The following is a 21,915-nucleotide window of genomic DNA, read 5'->3' on the forward strand; positions in this document are numbered from 1 at the left end:
ATGGTCGGGATGCCCGTTGGTAACGGACAAAATCAGGCATAAATAAATCAATGCTTCGCAGATATCGTCTCAATGATTGCCTATGATAAAGGTCGCAATTGTGTGAGAAGCTGTCTACCGAAGAGCTGTCAGAAGTCTGTTGCGATAAGCCCGTTCACAACATAAATTTAGATGTACTTATTTGTCCTGACAACAACCTATCCTTCGCGGGATGCTTGTATCCTGATAACTTCAGGTTTAAAGTGGCATTTGTATGTTATAATGATTTGTTTTCGCATTGGACTCTTATTATCGAGCGAGTGGCGTTTCACCACTGAATTTAACACATAATCTGAAAGTTTTCTCTTGTTTTGTTTTGCTGCATATTTATGTGCGTCAAATGGCGTCCCACTGTAGATGAAGAAGAGAAATGCTTCTGACGGAGAAGCAAAATTTAATATGGCGCCATGTTTTTAGGCTGTCTGTGTGTATAAGTGGGAGGGTCTGTGTGTGCGTATGTGAGTGACTGTAAGCGTCTAATAGGCTTTGCGGAAAATAAAACAAAAGGAGGCATTTTTTGGCGCACATGTGTGTATACCGTCCTATTACGTATGCTGTATTTTTGGTGTGCCTTGTGACTACAGCCCTGCGGCTTTTAAGCGGCTTTTGCCAAATTGTTTTTGGCCAATTCTTAAATATTTTCAAGCGCGTCGGCTTTTCACGCCTTGTGAAATATGCGATACAAAGCTTAATAGCGGTTATAAAACTTAATATTCCCATGCATATTTATGCATATATTTATATGTCCACAATAATCTATACACATAATATGTGTTGGGGACATGTGAAGTAACACGCATATGTACGTGTATATATGAAAGTATATGTCTTTTAATATTAAGCTGTTTGGCTGTGAGAGTCTGCTTCAAATCGAATTTAAATCCATAGTAAATTATTGTTAATACACGAGAACATATTCAGCTGGATCTTTGGGGGTGCCAGCTTCATAATAAGTTCAATTAACAGCTAAAAAATAATGCCGTTGGTGATTGGTTTTTACTCAACCCATTGTAAAGAAAGCTGGCTTCTCTATTAAGATTATTTATTAATTTTTTGGCCTAACCGCGGGGCTAATCCTGACCTAAAGCTACTACCTCCACATAATCAAACTTAATATAAGTACTTTGCGAAAACAAATTTATAAAGCATAGATAATAAGATGGCGCATGCATCATTATTATCGTCTCCGTCATCATCAGCTTCAGCGTCAGGATTTCAAAAGCACTTAAACCGTTTTGTTCGCTACACGAAGGCAAGGATGGACGGGGTGTGCCTCCCATTAGTCTATGAAACTCTCCGTAACGGCTGTTGCCTTAAATTTTTGCTTCTGCTACTGGCGGATATTTTTGTTGAAATTTTCGGGCCCACCCACAAATCTGAGCGACCCAAAATTTACGCAGCTACTTATAAAACTATGCAACGTCGCTTGCCAGCGGGCAAAACATGGCTTGAGACTTGGTAAACGTAGCAAGAACCCGCACTGTAATCCAATTCATGAAGTTGCCTCAACTGAAAAGTTCCGGGAGAGTTGAAAAAGAAAACGCAGCCAGCTGTCTGCGCAAATTTGGCGTAAATTTAATTTTCAAATAAACTGCAATGCGCCAGAAGGGCTTTGCCGCGACCATAACTCCCCCATTTTCTTGCAAAAAAATATGCAGGGTAAAGGTTTGGAAAATATTCAATGCATTGCATTTACATCTTGTTATCGCTTGATTAATTGTCATTGTCCGTGTCAGCCTGGAAGTTGGAAATAGAGTGCGGAAATGGTTCTTAGTACGTGCCAGTGTCTTCGAGATGCATAAAAGGAACTTCAAGAGCAGAAAGTTATGCTGATTGGCACCCATTTGTGATGCTGTCGTAATTCGCAGATTTATTTCTTCTTGGATGTCTGCTAATTGAATATGCATCGCTCGGCTTTTTTCTTAGCGTTAATATCGCCAAAAATGTTCTTTCAATGTTAAAGTTTTCATCTTTATAATTTGGTTACAACTTAACAGATATCTCTGGGGGATACCCTTTCCACTTGAGCTCAATAACTTGAAAACAAAAATAATTGATCCAAATGAATGTAAAAGTGATCAAAGTCAAGAGTTTACAAGGATGCGGCTACACTTTCCACAATCATAACTTCGGCGAGACATAACTGGCCATTGCAATACACCATTTAAACGCCACTCACGTAGTCACTCTGGGAAACAACAAGGAATAAGCATGAAGCAAATTACTGTATATTTTACGCACCGAAAAGAAAAAATACGGCGAACATTGCCAATTTGTAACTCATTTGGAAGCAAATTAAGTTTCTGAGGCTACCAAGGCAACGCTCCAGGCAGACCTTTAATGTGCACCGTATAAATTTTCCTATTTATTTCTGGCTGCCAGGTGGTACAGGGAGGGCCATTAAAGTAAAAGGGCTCCCGGACCGAAGAAGACCTGGGCATGGAAAGAGCGACACAGGGGGAGCTATAGAGATAGAGAAAAATAGGAAGAGAGAGAGAGAGAGAGAGAGAGAGAGATTGTGAGAAAGAGAGCGAGAAAAAGCGGCCTAACGCCCATATAAGCACAGTAAATTAGCATTAGACACGGTGGTTATTTTATTACGAACTGACACAAGGCAGCCAACGAAATGTTTCCGCCGGAGGTACTGCTGGCTTTGGTGGTGCTTGGGCCACAGTCCAGCAATATTTCAGATCTGTAATTTCAATGGCAGACAGTTTTATGAATTATTTTTATAATTTAGCAGATAAGATAAGGAATAATGTCTGGCTTTATAAGTAGTTCCGATGCCTTTAAAGTTAGTGGTCAGCCACGTTCCGTTGGCAGACTTTCCTAAGAACCCTTATAAAATCTCTTTAATATATTAGTTAAAAAATCGTTTGAGTAGCTCAGTTTCTGGACAATGTGCAATAAGCTATAAGTCGTTCATATATTTTGTATTGCTTAATTTTTGTAAATGGACTAACTTTTGTTTTTTATTCATTACAGGTAAGACGATAGGGATTTCCTGAAATATTAAATGACAGATCATTCCCGAATTCGATATCTAAGTGATTTGAGTGTAAATAAACCACTTGGGTCCCTCATAAATCATCTGCTGAAAGACAACGTCTGCGCTCAGGTCTGCCTAAAATCAAAGCCAATTATGCCAAAAGTATGCAAGCGTAAGTTCATTAATTTCAACAATGATAACTGATTTATTTTGACCTATATCTCTGTGTCTGCGGTAGATAGCTTTTGGAAGGTCTGTCAAAAGAATCGCATAAGCATTTCATTAAAGTTCTGTCAGCTGTAAATAGGAGAATGTCTGCGGCATGAACACATATATTTACACGTTGAACTGATTTCGTTGAAAAGCTTGTAATTATTGTATCATCAAAGGCCAAATACAGTAAGGTTAATGAGGCTTGATTTAATCAACAGTGTTTCGTTGCCAATGACAATCTTCAATTTATATGTATACTGTGTGTTTATATGTATGTTAGACAGTCTAGCGATTTTTTTAAAAGTAACACACGTGTCTCTTCGGTACCTGTAACAGGAATAGGAAACAGTGCGTGCTATTCAATGTTTGACGTTGCCTGCTTCTCAAGTTGCATACTCAGCTTATTAGTGCAACCCACTTAAGACAAACAAAGACAAGCTAAACTGTTAATCGCCGGCAACACCTAAGACAAACAAGAACAGCCGCAGAGAAGGCAGTCATTCCGAGAGGCAGCTCCACACCGGAGGGCCTTCCTATAATTTCACATGAAGCTTTCGCCTATCACCAGCCCAGCCCCTCGCCTTACCTGCGCCAATTGGTACTTTTTGCATTGTTTGCACTCGGCCACGTGAATGCGTATTCACCTAGGCAATCCGGGAGAGACAGACAGGCAAAGTGGCAGACATGCAACAGACAACTCACAGCTTGCCGTCCACTTTGTTTGGATTTGGTCCGGGATCTGGTTTCGTTTCGTTTTACGTATAAGCCTGACTGCATTTGCAAGCACCTTGCGTTAATCTTGATGGACTGCCGATTGCCAAATGCAATTGCTGTAGATTGCCGCCTGACATTGGCAGCTGCAACAACAACAAATATCTTCAACAGCAAGCACTGCCTTTCTTGGCTTGCACCATACACATGCTTCACAGGTGACCCCAGTTGCAGATGGGAATTGGGGGCGGTAATTATATCGTCTTGCAGAAAACACCCATTGATATGATTACATTTCAATAACACGACGGCATCTTATTAATAACATATTAATATAGTACAAAAATTGCATTTTATAGTACTGAAAGACGGCTAACAAAAACAAGAAAATTGAGTGGAAATTTACATAAAATCTAAATTGACGTTTACTTGGTAAAACGAAGATAAATAAACTGGTCACAAAACAACAATGCTATTATAACAGAGCATGTTTTATTCATGAACAGCAAACAGCAGCAATAGCAATAACAGTGGCAAATTGTAACATATGAGCATATCGCCCGAAAACAATTGCATCAATATAGAAATATAAACAAATACAGCGCTGCCTGTTTGTCTGTTTGACGGTTTGTCAGCTGACAACGCCCAGAGTCGTGCCGTGCTGTTTGTATCCAAAATAAAAAAAAAATAAAAACACGATGCACTTTCTACTTTATGGTAAATCAGATTAGGGCCACTCTATGCTAGACTCGCATACGCACACAAATACACCGGTTGAGCTCTGCTGCAATTTCAATTTCGAAATTGCAGATTGTTTTATACGCAGTTGCTACATGCAAAATTTCTTATTGTTGATTTAGCAGTTAGATTTATTGCATATTTGATGTCATGGAACAAATTGCCTGCATACCACAGGCGAAGTCAACAAGTGCAACGATTCAACTTAGTTTCATGTATTTATTTATTTATTTCATTTCTGTTTCCTCAATCCTTAACGGATCTGTTACAAGTTGCAATAGTATATGGTAGCTCTTTAATTTGTATAAATCTCTCATTACCAATTCTCATCTCTAAATAATAAATTTTATTTGAATAGATAAAAAATACTTAAAGATTTTTGTTGAGATATGACAACTACTTATTTTTTAAGCAAATATATGTAAAAATATGTTTTTCTTCTCGCCGTAAAACTTTTGTATGATAGTCAAGTCTAAACTCGGGCAATGGTTATCGAAATTCTATGCGTATTAATCAATAAATTTTATATTCTTCTTAATGATTGAAGATTGTCTTGTTTGACTTTCTTAATACTGCTTCTTAAAGAAGACTAGAATGGGTTGGGAATGTGTGCTATGAATATGTGGTGCCATTTTTACACGTAGAAGCTTTTTAATACCTTGCAGTTTTAACAAATAGCTTACAATAATTCGCACATGGTGCTTCACAAAAATAAATTATAGGGACACATCGAAACCGACAATATATACATATATACACACACACATAGATACAACGACGAAAAAATGGTGGCCGTATTGAAAAAGATTGCCTGAAAAATCGACGATGAAACAGAAGGACTAAAAAATGGGCAACTGAACTGCCCAGCTGTGCATTCAAACGGCGCCAGACGAAATTCTTTTTACAATAGCATCCCCCCTCAGAATACCTACATGAAAAGCCATCAGAGGCAAAAACAAGGAAGCAACTTTGATGGATTTCAACGCGCTGTTGAAAAAGAATTATCGAATTGATCGGTGCTCATAAATAATGTCAGGTAGCACATAAAGGCTATACAAAGAATACAAAGAATGTAGCTCTGCGAAAATGCAGCCAGGTGTTGCTACTAAACTGTGCATAAATTAAAAAGAAAACTATTTTGAACTTACCTTACCTCAGGCCTTGATGTAGACGTGCTGCCGGCTCGGTTGCGCTTCGAGGCAAATCGCACCTACAACGACAAATTTTCATTCATATGCATATAAGTTATATGTAGCTCGGTTATACGTGAGTTAAACATATGTGTTAATATGAAAGAGCGAAAACGATGTGTCATCCACTCATTATATTAAGCGAGACTAGCTGGAGAGCTACACGAAAAGCACACTTACCGAGGCAGTAAGTGTGTAATTGCATATCATGTATGGTTGGCATAGTCCTGGTTTTGTCTGGCTTTCATTGCAGTTAACGAATATAACGTATACGCAACAGTAGCGGGAAGGCAACCGAAGCGATTCGAGGAAGTGTGGGCGTGCAGGCGGTCGGTTGGTCGGTGGAACGGGTAGCTGTTTTATTTGAGTTGATGGAATTGGAATACGTCCAAAACGAAAATTAAATTCAACAATTTGCGGTTTTTAGTCTAAAAAATGGAATGACCAACAGGACGGAGCAGGAGGTGGCATGCATCATCAACTAGAGGCAGCTACGTAGCCATGAGAATAGGAGCTACATGTCGTTCTGTGTGTGTATGTGTGTGTACGGAAGTGTGCAATTTGCTATTCTACTGATTGTTTTTTCTTTTGTTTTTTTTTTTTTTTGTTTTTTGTTTTTTGCACTTCTCCATTAAATGTTTATACCGTGGCCAATTTAAAAGCATATAAAGAAAATATTCAACCAACTTCGTTCGATGATTTCCTTTTGTAACTTTTAATTATATTTATGGGATTTTAGAAACTAAATCAACTAAGTAAATACGTTGGTGTTTATTTAAGATGTGGAGTCTTTCGAATGATTTGAGGTATTCGAAACGGGTATTTCGCCGTTTATTATGCTATCCGATTATTTAAGCGCCATATTAAAATTACGGATTAAATGTGCAAAGCTGCTGCTGACGTCCAATCGGCAAGGAGTTGGTCGTGGTAGTTGAAACACACACGTGGACAATTTTATGGTAATTACCTTTTTACCATGTTGTTGGCATTGGAGCAAATTTCATTGTTAGCATTAAGCTCACCCATTGTCTATGCAGCTGTTGCTGTTGTTGTTGCTGCTGCTGTTGTTGTGGGAAAACAAACCGCAGCGGGAATTGCCTTTGTCATGTTGTTGTTGCTGGTGTTGGTTTTGCGACGACTTCACATGCAGGCGAGTGCCAAAAATTTGTACAATTTTCAGACGATGCCGCGCTAGCGTTTCCCATGTGTAACGAATGTGAATGCCATATAAATTAAGTGCGGCGACAACTACAAAAAAAAAATCATCAACAACAACAGCGTAGCAGCAGCAGCAATAACAACCACATGACAGCGGTGCAACGCAAAAAGGTAATTCTGTGAGTGGGAAATTTTAGTCCAACTACAGCAACAGCAACAAAAATGGCAAACAACAATTACAACAAATTCTGGCGGCGGTTTTCGTGGCGCTGGCGGTGAAGGCGTCGGTTAACCCTAAGTAAAACTGCGAAAAACATTTGCGTTTGACAATTTCTGAGAGTACGGTAGGAGGAAAAGTTTGGAGATACTTGGCCAGTGGGCGGATGACACTTAAAGCGTGAAAAAAGTATTGAAACAATTAAAAGTATATTGCCGTTCGCAGTCTATTTGAAGCAGCTAAAGCGAAAAGTACCACAGAGTCGGGTAGATAAGTCCCACAAGTCAAAGCAGCTTTTAGGAGCCTTTAGTCCTTTATAAAATTGTGATTAATGATCAAATTATTGCACGCATTTATCATTTCTTTGTTTATATTCAAAAGGAAATTAATGGTTATTTACTAAAGTCCAATACAAATTCATAGTCGTACATTTGCAGTGCATAATTATTTGCTTTACCAAATCCAGAAAGAAAAATGTTCTTGAAATATGGAGCCAATCAGTATAGCATTCATTTAAAATTTTCAGGTCAAGCAAATGCAATAAATTATGTGGTTTCTAAACATTGCGGCACAAATCAGAGCAGTCTCGGCAGAAAGAAATTATGCCCAGAGAGCAGCAAAACCCATTAACAATTACTTTGGGTGTTTTGATGTTTCGACTTTGACCATTTTTTATGCCAAAAGAAGGCAGGAACCCAAATGATAACCTAATTAACCTGTTCACCTTTTATGTATTTTTTACGACGGCGGGTATATGACAGCTGGTCCGTTTCCTTTCGGCAAGAAGTAACAGTAATAATAATAAACTGGAACTGTTGTTACAGCCGAATTACAACAAAATGTCAAACAATTGCTGGCAACTTACTCAGGAAAATTTTGTAAAGCCATTGGACCTGACGTCACCATAATTACACACAGTAAAAGAAAATCTAGAACCTAAAAGAGAGCAGTTAAATATCAGTCAAGGACTCAGAAGTGCGCATTCGACATGGCCTCTAGGATGGCCATAATATCTGCATCTCATTCCGCTAGGTTGTATATCCAATGCATACGCGTTTTTAATTTCCCACCAGTTTATCGCTGCTTCCTTTTCAATTTTGGGTCCAAGAGCTGCCATTCAAAGCCGTTCCGTTAGCTTCCGTTTTATTGGTATGGAATTCGACACTAGTATTCGCATTCGCACTCGCACTCGCTTTCGGACTCGGACTTTGCATCTGTATCTGTGCTGTTCTGCGGCTTGTAATTGCTAATATCCGCTTTTAATTAAGCAACTTCCTTTTCAGCATTGTGGTGCGGACTGTTGGGTCTGTGGACTGTTTTTTGCGCTGGCTTTTGGGTTTCAGCTTCGGGCATTGGGATTCCTTTCTGCTTTGGCTTAGCGTTTTCATCTGCCTTTTCGTTTATGAATGTATATATGTATATATATATATACATACTTACATAAATAAATAAATATATATGTGTATTTTTTGGCATTTTTTTTAGACTTGGGCACTGACTGTGCATACTAAATATTATGATATTGACCCAAAACTCTGATGTAGTCAGAATAATTTGTATTTTTTTTATTCTCTGCAAGTTCCAGCTTAAAGTTTAATTTCAATTAACTTAAACAAACAATGTTTATGTAATTTCAAGCCACTTTCGTAAATAAGCAAGTGCAATGGCGTATACGAAAACCAAAATAGCAACAGTAGAAAACATTGGCAGCCTGGTCAGTCGTGTGTCGCGGTCGCTTACCCCGCCATCAATAAAGATACACAGACCGTGTCGAGCGCCTTGGCCCAGAGCCTCGACATGTGCTATGCACCTTTTCGTATGCAATAGAACTCTGTAACATGAGCCAGTGACGATGGCTAATAGCAATAGCAACAACCACAACAGGAACAGCAACAGCAATGGCTACACGTTTGATTGGGGTCAATTCAACATGGCAGGCGCAAAACGAAAACCATGACCATTTCCATTTTTCGACCGTTTTTGTTCGGCGCAATTTTTGTTATTTGCTCTTTGCTTGGCTTTTTTTCTGAGCAGCTGTAATGGAGCAAATGGCTAGTTTAGAATTGGGATTGGATGAATAGCCGTGTGAAAGGTGTTGTGCGCTGTAGTAGTAAAGAAAAAAAGTAGAGTCCAGGAAGAATGCTAGCTAATATCAAAAGCTTTTAAAACGACTTTCAGCTATCCCAGTTTCACATAGATATATATTTAATACATGTGCTGAAAAGGCAAAATAATTAAAACATATTCTTGTGAAATGCTTCCAATATTAAGATAAAAGGCATGCCAGTTAAATTGTGTAATTATTGCTTGCCTCTTTGTGGGGCTTTCACTTTAGAGGCATTTCCCACTAAACACACATTTGCACATTTAAATGAATATTACACATCTCCATAGCATAGAGCTGCAAGGAAGTACGAACATCATTATCATGTGGTTGGCTAGCTGCATTGAGGTTTCATTCATGAGTTGGGCGCATCGACTAATAACACCTAATGAAGGTTACAGCAGGAGCCAGCTGCAGCATCGAATCAAATTGGCATTGTTCTCGCTTAAGTACCAGCAAGTAGGCTCAATCTCGCATTTGCAATTGCGTTTTAATGACCAAACAACAGCAATAGCCACAGTAACAGCAACAGCAACAACAACAGCAACAGCAATGATCAGACGTATTCGACTACCTTGGCAGTAGCTGCTGGTAAGAGGCTTACCCAAGTTGTTTTTGCTAGTAGTTGTTGTTGCCGAAATGAATACCAAATGAGTGCAAATGGATGCAAAGCTTGGTAGGTTGACTAGACAGAGTAATCTGACTAACAACTGATTTTCGAAATGTACGCATACAAACGCATATTTATAAATCGAATATGCAAAGCTGCTGTTTCAGTTCAAAGTAATTGTAATTTTATTGTTGTAAACTGAGATATTTTATGGATGGTTCTGCCCACCTCACACATGCCTTCACATTACTGCCCCTTTATGCAAAGATAAAAATAAGTTGTAGTCAAGCATAAATGATTGGTTGACCTGCTTAAAGCTCAGGTGTTGAGTCAAATCCAAGTTGCAGGGGCATTGACCGTCAAGTGACTTGTAGCTCTCTTGTATATTAACACTAGTTGCGTTTGCTTTGCTCGCTGAGCGTTCAGTTTATTGTGACATTCGGCTCACACGCTTTTCTACGGCTTCGCACTACTTGTCTTGGGAATTGAATTCTAGTTAACGCACCAGGCAGAGCTGCAAATAAATCTGAAAAACTGCAAGCTGATACTTTCGAAGTGCATCTACCCAGGATATCATCGCAACAAGAAATAACTCACACATACACAATATTCTTCTGACGATTCTGACTGCCACTCAGGTGACTTGGGCAGGTAAATCTCAGTCTCAGTCTCGTTGGCAGGCAGCACTTGTGGCGCACGAATCACCCTATTCATTGGCTTGGCAGCAACCAACTGTTGCCCTTATAGCCTGTCGGCACTTTTTCAACAATTACTCTGCTTTACGATTCATTAAATCTTTATGTTGCCAGCTGAATGGATTAAAATGCAAGGACAGTCTGGTTCCTTCTTTACCTTCCTTGGCACTGATAGTGAGTACTGCTATACTGAGGCTGTAATGGATGCGACTAATGGTGCACTACGCTTGAGGCGGATTTGAAAAGAGGCGTCGGTGGACAGGCCAGTAGCTCGTCAATTTAGCTACAATTGGCAACAGCACTGAAATCAGACCTGTTGTCTTCCTAATGAAACAAATCGCGATTTTTTCGAATATATTTCTCTTGTATATTTTCGCAAAAACAAATTCAGCGAGCAGCAACCAAACGGTCATCAAGGATATGTGCTCATAGTAAAACATAATCATAAAGTTGTGCGTGCATGAAACGGCAACAGCAGCACATAAACATTATATAGCAGGATGCGTTAAATAAAATCATATTTTAGTGAACGAACAAGAACTCAGATAAGCCGTCTGTTCTGCTTATTCTGCTACAGTTGACCCACCCAAAAGATATGCAAATTTTGGTAGGCGAACAACTGAGGGGAGTAGCTGCAGGGTCACAAACAATGTCCAGTGTGTCAACGTGTTCATGCATATGTCCGATGTCCGTGTTCACTGAGCGATAGAGAGCCAGCACACAGCGGCATTTTTGTTGTTGTTATGTAATCTTGTATGTCCATTGGTATATTTATGCTGGTAGTTGCTGTAACTTTCTTTTTCCTGCTTAGCCTCTGCAATTTTATCCTGCTCGTTGTTTTACTGCCGCGTATCTCGTACGACTGTCTGCTTGGCCGAAACTCGAGATGTGCCTAACATTAAAGGATGTAGGCAAAACAGCTTGTGCAAATTATTTTTATTTGTAAACAGCATTAGTGAATGCCTTTTACACAGAAGCAATTAACCTTCTGATTCCTCTATGGCCTGGTTCACACTCTGCCTTGTACCCGGCCATAAGACCAAAGGACTGGAATTGAAATTGCATCTGAACGGGCTTTATGGTTTCTTTTTCATAGAGTAAAGGAAAATAAAACCTGCTTTGTATACAATTTTGCCATTTACCGCTTCCGACAATCAATATAAAGGGAGGCGATAACAATCTACGCATCGCACACAAAACTCAAGCTAAACAAGTAACAGTGTCCTTCTCAAGTCTGACCAGCTACGAGTTACCCTCTACCAACACACAATCAAAGTTGTTTAAATATTCACCCTCTTAAAGCCTACCATTATTATATCGATTCACTCTGTGGCTATTGAAATATAGTCGTTGAAAATATAGTTTACTTAAGTACCATCGAATGTTAATGGCGTTCACAATTTTATATAACCTTTCTGGGCATGTCCAATGGGTATGTGTTATGTCAAAATGAGGCATTTTCCTTTAGACAAAATGCGTTGTTAAACATGCTTTGGGTCAATATCATAAGCCTTGATATTTGTAACCGACAAAATGTTAGACAAGCACTTCTGTTGTCATTGAGGAAGAAGAGGAGGCGTTGATGAGGAAAGCGGTCCTTTACTCGTACGGTACGGGTAATAGACATTGAATACATTCCACCTTGTGCGGGTTTTTGGGCTGGCCATAAAATGTGAAAGCCACAACAATTGCATTATCCTGTCTCGACAGTTTTTCTTCAGCCCCGTACTTGTCTACGAGCATGCATATACATACGTGGTATAAATAGCTTTTCGAATGTGCTTATTTTGTCATTTATGTATTATCTCTACGATATATGTATGACCTAACAAAATATTCGATTTTATTGTCAAGCGCAGGCATACTTGCACCAAAAACTATTCTATGGAACGAATATATCTGAATGTGAATGTTTTGGTTTCTGTTTCAATATGACTGGCTTTAAGATGTCTTCAAATAGCTAGAGCACTTACTTAACTCTATAACTGACAGTGTAAAAGCGCTTTTAAAGCAGATCTGTAGATCCTGAAGATAATTGGATGTTAAAAAGCCTAATCTTAGTTACTGTATAAAAAGTTTCCTCTCCCGCTCACGCCTACCGAAAGTTGCGCCCTCGAACAGCGTTAAATTTATTTATTATCATTGTCAGCATCATCATTTGCGCAAAGTGTCATTTAGATGGAGGAAACAACAACAGCACCAACCATGGAAACGGAAACAAGGCGGCAACATGCCACAAAATGACAAAACGAAGCGTAAAAAAAAAAAAAAAACAGGCAGCAACAAGAACGTCGCAATTTGCGTAAGGCACACAAATGCCATCAAGTTCAAAGCTAATGGCTAGGGTGTTGTGGCTGTGAATTCCAGAATTCGTGAACACCACGACTGCACAGTCCATCGTGGAATCGAACAGAACGTAACAGAGCCGAGCCGAGAAGCGGAATGCATATGGCAAGTGGCAACTAGGGAGTGAGAAGTGGGAAGTGGCAAAACACAGTTTGTATATCTAACAAAAGTAAAAGCACAGGCCGGTCGAAGGAGCTCAACGCTATCGGGGTTGCTGTTATGAGGGGTGACACTGCCAGCCGAAAGGCGACCAGAAATAATGTACGCATTAATTCCTCATTTAAATTCAACGGCGCGTACGACGCATTAGTTGCGTCAAGCTCCACAGCTCCCCCCATTCAGCAATCTTTCAGGAGTATCCAAGCAACCCTGCTGCTTCTGCTTTTGCTGTTGTGTGTAGCATACTTTTTGGCACTGCCACTGCGACACTTTCGTATTGAAGTGCTTTTCGATTGCCTAAGAGCGAATTACGTTTCTGGGCGAAAGTGATCAACGTAGTCCCCCATTTTCCATCCTACTTGCTCGCAGCTGTTTCCTTGTTTCAAACTACTTATGTGAAAGGTTGCTGCCGCTGTTACTGCTTGAGCAGTCGGCAACTTTTTAAATTAGCATAATGCCTGAAATTATGCAGCGCCTTTTGTGTCAGACACTTAAGTTGGTTTTCAGTTGTTACTGCTGCTGCTGCTGCTGCTGTTGCTCCTACATCTACTGCTGCTGCGACTGTTGTTGATGTTGTGGCACTTTAAGTGCACTTTGCGCCCCGAAAAACAAACAACAGTTGCAGCAGAAAACAAAAACAACAACAATAGCAATAGCATCGCGACATCAGCAGGGGGCGTTAGATGTGTCCAGACCCATCCAGAGAAAACCAAGAAGTAAATCAACGCATTACACTTTGTAATGTGGCTTCCCGGTGCTGCGCGGAAGGAAGGGGGCTGTGTGTGTGTGTGTGTGTGTGCATAAATGTGTGTATGCGCTTGTGTGCAAAGTACTGATAATGCCAATAATTCAATTATCCGTGTTGTATCTCCTGCTATGCTACTCTAGCTGTTAGTGGCTTGTCGTTTGTCTTTGGCTTATTGTTATTGCCAAACCAACTGACTTGCTGATATTGTTTTTGTTACTCCTGCTGCTGCTGCTGCACTCGCATTGAGCAGTTACTTACAGCCAGACAGATAACAAGCAGAAGCCGCACAGTGAGACGTCGATGGCAACAATGGTTGCAGTATTGCAACATCAATGCCTGTGACTGTGACAGTTGCAGACCTTTCCTGCTTATAGTAAGAATAGAGAGACCAATAGCCTGTTGCACAAATAGACAGCTTTGACGAATTTAACATTTATTTTAAATAATAATAAATAAATAAATAATTGCTTTCTCCATACGTTTTTAACAATTTCATAACCGAACGAGACAGACAGTTGGAAATGTTTGTTTTCTTGTCTGTGTTGATGTGCTTCGTTCACTGCTCAAGTCGCATTGTTATGCTTAAAAGCTTCTTAAATTGTTAAGCTTAAAGTGCCTGGTCACGATGACATTAATTGTGGGTATAATTTCATTACGTTTCGTTCATTAAAACTTTCAAAATGGCAGCCCTGAAAGTGGCGTAGGGAAAATAAAAAGGAAAAAGAAGAAATGCTGAACACATCCCAGGGGGCTTATGCGGCGAAGCTCTCTGGAATTATGGCTCATTAAATGACATAATGCAGATACACATACATACATAATGAAAATTTGGTATGTGGTGTGATTGTGGATAGCATACTTTCCAAGTAAGTTAGCAGCTGCTTCTCGGGGTAGCAAATAAAAACCGCAGGCTCTGCCGCTAGCTGGCGCCTGCTAATATCTTTCTAATACACAAACACGCACAGAATATTACACAAATACACAATCCCAGAGCTCAGTGCAAAGACAGCAGGGCGCCCAAGACATGTGCCGCATAATAGCCTTAACAGGATTTTTTGGCGTACTCGTCGCCGTCGCCGTCGCCATCGCCATCGCCATCGCCCTTGCCATCAGCGTCGGCGTCGGCGTCGTCGTTGGAGTCTTCGACGTGCCACTTAACTGCCGCTGCGTCTTTTCAATTACACACATAATTAAATATGTTCAGTCTGTCTCTATATCTGACTCACTATGTGTGGGCGTAGAGTCCCGAGGGGCGTGTGACAGCCTAGGTAAACATTATCTACAGTGTGTGTGTGTGCCGGCAGATACTTAAAATCTCTCCCAATTGTGCAATAGACTCATATCACATTTTGTAGATTTTAATAAACATGCTGATAATTAAATTTAATCGTAGGCTTTTATTTAACATTAGCATTGAAAACATTTGGGCGCACATGTTCGCCTCCTCCTTATTCCCTCGCAATCTGTATTTGCTGTGGCCAAATTCAATTTAATTTCATCTCAAGCGCTAAAGAATCGAGCAAATGGAGGGCTTTCAATTCGTGCAAACATTGTGTTTGCCTGTTTATTTCTGTTTATATGTCTGGTAATGTTCAGCTCTGGTATATGCAATATAAAGCGGTTTCGTTAAAGCACTTGCAGATCTTACAGACTTACAGATCTAAATTAATAAATCGATATTCGATTAATGTCAGCCTCAATGCCACATTTTCTTACCATTATTTATTTATTTAGTTTTTTCGAAAACGATTTATATTTCCTTATTTAGGTTAGTAAAGACTCCGTTTTGTATTGTGTATTTGGTATTTGTGAGGAAAAAACTTGGTGTCTCTGCTAAAAGTAAAACAAAACAACATTTTACTTGCTGTCGACCATAAGGTGCGGAACAGTAAACATCTTGGGCTGAAAGCCAAGCAGGCGGAAGAGAAAACCTCATTTTAAGAGCGAAAAACAAAATGCACACAGAGAGAAAATATGGTGACACAAAAACCAAAGCTGAAATGGACGCAACGGAAATTAAGATTTTTTCTTATGCGACCAACTTGTGCCATAGATTAAGCCATTTGGCTCTGACATATCCCCCGTTCAGTTGCGCCCTTGTTGTGCACTTGCTACATAAATTGGCGGCAAAAAGTGTGCAAAAGTATTTCCCACCCTCACAAAGAGATAGGGCAAAAAAAAAAAAAAAAAAAAAAAATATCAACCCATGAGCACTGCAAATAAATTTCTATTAAATACAAATGAGCTAAAAGTTTTTTGCTTAGACGAAAAGTTTTTGAAGCCACACATCAGCGGGATTATACATTGACACCAGCTTTCTACACCGAGTATACATGAATGTTTCCTACAATTCCTATAAACTTCAGGGAGTGTATATATAAACTAATTATATTTAAAGTATATTGAGTCAGTAGCAGTGCCTCTGTAGACAGGCCTTAGTTATCTATTGGCAAGCACCCGAACTATTCACCCATACCACATCAATCATTGGCCCAAGGTGGGTCATTTCAGCTACCCATATATACTCAAATGTAGTCGGATATTTGGCGATTCGCTGATTTTGATACTGGTTGGCTCGCAACCATGCGCAATTTAAAAGTCGCGTCCTAATCTTCCTGGCACTGCTCTCAGTTTTGGGCAGGTGATTTGTTGGCAACGCCGTTGGCGGCAAAGTACATAACTCAAAATGCCATTTCTGATAGCATCCTGGAGGATGGCGCTGGCGATGGCGAAGGCGAATGCAAACCGATTCAGACTCAGACTCAGATCAGCCTTAGCTCAGCTGGCATTTGCATTTGTTTTAGATGCATGTCTTGCATGTTGTGCTTTGTGTGTGTTTTGTCGAGAGTGCTTAAACAATATATCAAATTCCGAACAGCGGGCATGCATGTTACATTTTATTTAGATTTTTGCACATAGATAGTGCTGCATTGTCTGACTGAAGTGTTGCTGGCCAGGAAATGGAAACTAAGTGCAGCAGCCGCACATTAATCATGGACTCTATCCCCGTCTCTCTCTCTCTCTCTCTCTCCTTTCCTCTTCGCGCTGAGACGCCAACGCCGCAGTGCTGATTCATAAACCATTTATAGTTTTCTCTTGTTGTTATTGCTGTTGCTGCCTCCGTTCGTAAATCGCACACGCAACTTGTTTGGCGACTTGAAAGGGTTAAGAAATTTATGTGTTGCAATTATTTTCTTGAAATAACACTTAAAGTGATTTACCGACCATGTTTGGAGAATAAGAATTGGAATGGGAATGGGAATGAAAAGCAAAATAGCAAACCTAAGCAAATGTGGAATGCCCAACTCGAAACAGATCCTGTGGCTACGCTTTTTATTCCAGGTCATTAACTTTCCGATTTTGTATTGCACTTAATAAGATTTGTTAAGCAGAAATGAGTTGCGGGCTTGGGAAAGGCTAACAACCTATAATATTGGTCATGTGTGCAATTTGTAGCACCTCTAAGTACCTGTTGCTGCACCTTCTCAGCCACAAATTGCTTCAGTAGAAGCATAAGAAAAAGCCATTTTCCACTGTCATTTTTGAGACATGAGTGTGGCATGTTGGCTTATTGAAACAAATGCGAAAACGCGAACACCAACTCAGTTGTTATGACTGTAGCTCTATTAAAATCTTTATTGCAAAGCAACAAGGCAAATGCGACTACAGACCAGCTGCAAAACCCAGAGACAAACGAACTTCTCTTATTTACGCCCGCTGTTAGTGCTCACAGCAGTAACATCATTAGGCAACACGTCGTTATTCGGGGCATTTAAGTGAACTTTATTCCTGCTGGTCGTGAACCTGAAAGTATGCAGTGTTTATAAATCTGCTGAGCAAAATTTTAACATGTAATTGCGCCAGAACATAAAACATAACTTACAATTAATGGTTTTATTTGCCTTGATGCCAGCGGCTCTTGTAGAGAAGCCCAAAAACAACAGCGCCACATTTAATGTTCTTGAAAATTCTTGAGCATCACTGAAAATTCCTTAGTAGTATTATACGAAGCAAGTTACAGTAAACTAAAAAGAGTTCGTTTGAAATAATATATATTGGATTCCTGATACCTTACAAAGGGTGTATATATGTAGTTATAGATGGAATATTCAGAAATCTTATTTTGTTTCCTGCTAACAATGCTTCGTGTTGTCATTGTATTTGCAGACTTGTTATGAACTGGAGCGCTACTTGCGCGACGAGCCAAAGCATCAGAGCTACAAAAAGATACACACAGATCTCGATTCAGCCTGGGACATATTTTCAACACCGGCGCGCTTGTTGGAGGAGCTTAAAATAAAAGAGAGTCTGGACACGATATCGACTACCTCATCCGTGTCTTCCAACTGTTCAGGCATATCGTGGGATAGCAATGGGTCACAGGCCCTCAGCTGTGCGGTGCTGGTTAAGCAGGAGCGCATTGACGAGGACGACGAGGAAGCGGCACATGTATTATCTTGCAATGAGAAACTGGATGTGCTGTTTGCTGCGCCACCCTCAGCCATATCGCCCAATCCTAGTATCTGCAGCGCCGGCAACATGACGCCCACCAGCAATAGCAACTGCACCGTCAGCAGCAGCGCCGTGAGCATAAGCAGCAGCAATTCGCACTGCAACACTATTACCCTGAGCTCTAGTAACAGTAGTGCGCCGGCTATTAAGGTTCGAGTGGTGCAGGCTAAATCGCAGCGACATTATCACCTGGGTCAAGGTCCCGTGCACGACTTTCTGCTTCCCCCTCTAACGCCGCCCTCATCTCCTGAGTCGAACCTACGCAGTCATAATTATGCACAGCCGCCACAGCAGCGCCCGCAGCAAATCGATGCCAACGAGTTGGCCGCGATCCTCAAGCAGCAGCAGCAACGACAGCAGACTTCAGCCGCAGCAGCAGCAAATTCCTCACCCGCGTCCGCCATTCTGCACTTCAGCAGCCAATCGCCCGGTGCCAAGAACTCCTCATTGTCGCAAGCCACAACGTTGCAGCTTCAGCAGCAGCAGCAACAGTTGGCAGTGCAACACTTAAGCATATCGCCGCAGGTACTAAACAAAACTAGCAGTAGCAGTTCAGCAAGCAGTATCAACAGTAATAACAACAGCAGTAGCAACAGCAGCAGCAACGTTGATCAGTCGTCGACCAGCCACAACAACATTCCGCGCAGTACAATCGTGCGGCTGACCACAGCCAATGGAACACCTGGAGCCGCCGGCATCAGTCTAGCACGTGTCATACAAATGCAAAACAATGGCAATGCTAATGTTGCTGCCGTGCTTAGCGCCGCAGCCAACAGCACTAACAGCAACAATAACAACAGCAGTACCAATCTTGGCACTGCCGCATCCATGCAACAGCAATCGGCTGCAGCTTCACAGCAACAGCAACAGCAGACGCCACAAATTGTTGCCGTGGTCACATCGCTGTCTGAAAAATCAACAACTGGTGTGTATTGATTCATCTCCCTTAACTCCACTCGCCATAACCAAGTTAATTTCACAGCTTCTACCAAAAATCACCACCCGCGCCAGCATCACATCGATCACAGTCCGGACGCCAAACGTCGGATACACAAGTGCCAATTTCTGGGCTGCAAAAAGGTCTACACAAAAAGCTCACATCTGAAGGCCCACCAAAGAACCCATACAGGTGAGGCGCCACACGTAGTCAATATAATTTAGCATTTCTGCCGTGAATATAGTTTACATTTGAATATAATAATCAGTGAAGTAATATAGTATGATTAAGTCGACCGCAGGCTTCATACCACGCCAAACACATTTCTGACTAAAACGACCAACAACTGCAACATAAATATGTAAACTCCGTTTGGGGTTGCTGCTCCCCATTAATAAATCAGAGTGCAGCGAAAACAACACAACAACCCCAGAGAGCATCGCGTCTGTGACCTGAACAGGAGAGCCCAGTGGACACAGGGCAGGACACAAGTGACACGTTGCATTGTTTTGCTGCCATTGTCCCAATATTTCCACACAGCCAACGAGCGAACGTTGCCGCAGAAATATGTATACATATATGTACAAAGTCAAGTGCAGAGGGCGGGCAGCCAGGAACATCCTTGAATGACAGTAGACGAGGCTTGAAATTTCAATAAAAATCGCATAATTCAAAAATGAATTATTGGTTACACGCATACATACTCGTGCATCTCCACACAGATTAAACCCAGCGATGAAATGTTATTTTATTGCTGCCACCATCAGCATCAGCGATTTCAGAGCCAAAGGATGGAAACCATATTAAGCTCATCCATTGATTTGTGTGTACCTACACACGCGTATTCCCATCAGCGTGTGTGTGTGAATGATAATGCGTTTTACAAGAGTTTCGGCAGTTTGCGCTTAACTCATAAAATATAACAACGAAATTTTTGTAAATTGAGCAAAAACAAATATGTGCGTTAACTCTGCATATGCCATGTACAGTTAGTACCAACTGATACTGCCTATTTAATTGAATTGGCCCATTTCAGTTATTGCATTTTCGTGCCGTATACAATCGAATAGCTAGATTAGTGAGTCAAGTATAATAGGCTACTCTCGTCTGGCCACGCGTTTAAATTGAATGCGTTCTCTCTTTTTTCTGTTATATTGAACTCCATGCTCGACTAAACAAAACAATAACTGCTTAATAACAGACTTTTACAATCAACAAGTTTGCAGAGTGTGAAAATGCTTATAGGCTCTTAGTTCTCCGTTTATCTTTAAAAGTGAAAAGTTTGTACTTCATAAAAACAACAGCCGTTTAGAAAGGCGGGGCAACGGCTACGAGGGAGAGGCGCACTTAATTGAGCCCCCTCCGGAATGTTTGCTCTTTTAATATAAGTTGTAGTTATTGTTGGCCTTGTTGATGTTTATTTTCGTTTTTCGTTTCCATCATTTCAGGCAAATTATAAATAAAAGTTTTGCGCTCCAGCTTAAAGCTTTTAGATGCTTGCAGCAGTCATGCTTGCTCCAAACCAACCGTATTGTATAAAGGGACCTGATTAAGCGGTGTAATTAGTTATATATGCTCTACACGCACAGAGCATACAAAATAAATCAAAGCCAGGATGTCTTCAGAAGATAAGAGATCAAAACATTAGATTGTCCGACGTTTTTACAAAATGTAAATTTTTTCTACCTTTGGTTTGAAGAGACCCACAAAAAAAGTAATTATTTTAATGTCACCTTAGAGGACATCCGTAAAACGAAATTAAAGAATCATTTTCATGAATTACGCTTGGCTCAAACTAGGGAAAGAGAAGTTCTGCTTTAATTTGGAGAAACAGCGCAACGTTATTGATGATCGACTATTATTTAGATGTCCAATCGATTTTTTTTTTTGCATGTGCTCAGGTCAGGTCAGAAGCCAGCCGGGCATACATTAATTTAATTTGGGAGTCTTGATTGCGCTGCCACCTAGTTTATCCTTCTTGTTGTCTCCGGTGTTAGCGTAAAATGAATTAATTAGAAGACAACCAAAATGGTGCGAGTACTCGACAATTGATAATCAATTAAATCGCCACGCAGAAAAGATGGCAATAAATGTGCGCAGTGCGCAAAAGATTTCAATTAGTTAAGCGCTCTGGCTGTAAAAAAAAAAAAAAACAGACAGGGTTGTGGTTAACCCGAGCTTGGTAATAGCTGGTGGGAGTAGGGCCCTGCCGTTAAGAAAAGATTACTAGTGCAATCAAGCGGATAGACGCAAGCAGACCATAAAAATTGTGTTGAGTGCAAAAGCCGAGAAGGCGCATAGCGCATAAAAGAAAAGCTAAAGAATTGCGTGCAGCCTGCACTCTGCACTTTGCACTGTGCTCTGTGCAGCCTGCAGTCTGAAGTCGGCAGAGTGAAGTGAAAGGAATACCGAAACCTCTTTCTCGCCGCGTATTGCATGTCGCTCACCAAGGCATTCTTTCTTTCCTATTGGCTGCTGACATTAAAACCCAACGCCAGCAAAATTTATAAAATATTAACTGGCTCGGGGCTATACGTTAAGCGGCCGCT

General features: G+C 40.6%; 1 protein-coding gene across 2 annotated transcripts in view; it reads left to right on the top strand.

The window, feature by feature from the left end:
• The window catches only part of LOC108617331 (Krueppel-like factor luna), a 79,952-nt gene that overhangs the window by 52,458 nt on the left and 5,579 nt on the right, over window positions 1-21,915 (top strand). For both annotated transcript variants that reach the window (XM_089472326.1, XM_018013103.2), the window contains exons 3-4: window positions 18,085-19,354; window positions 19,412-19,558. In XM_089472326.1, coding sequence (XP_089328452.1) covers window positions 18,085-19,354; window positions 19,412-19,558 — 1,417 coding nt within the window. The remainder of the gene's footprint in view (window positions 1-18,084; window positions 19,355-19,411; window positions 19,559-21,915) is intronic.

The sequence above is a fragment of the Drosophila arizonae genome, chromosome 5 (assembly GCF_054131065.1).
Source record: "Drosophila arizonae isolate 15081-1271.41 chromosome 5, UAZ_ARI_1.0, whole genome shotgun sequence".
In the NCBI taxonomy this organism is placed as follows: domain Eukaryota; kingdom Metazoa; phylum Arthropoda; class Insecta; order Diptera; family Drosophilidae; genus Drosophila; species Drosophila arizonae.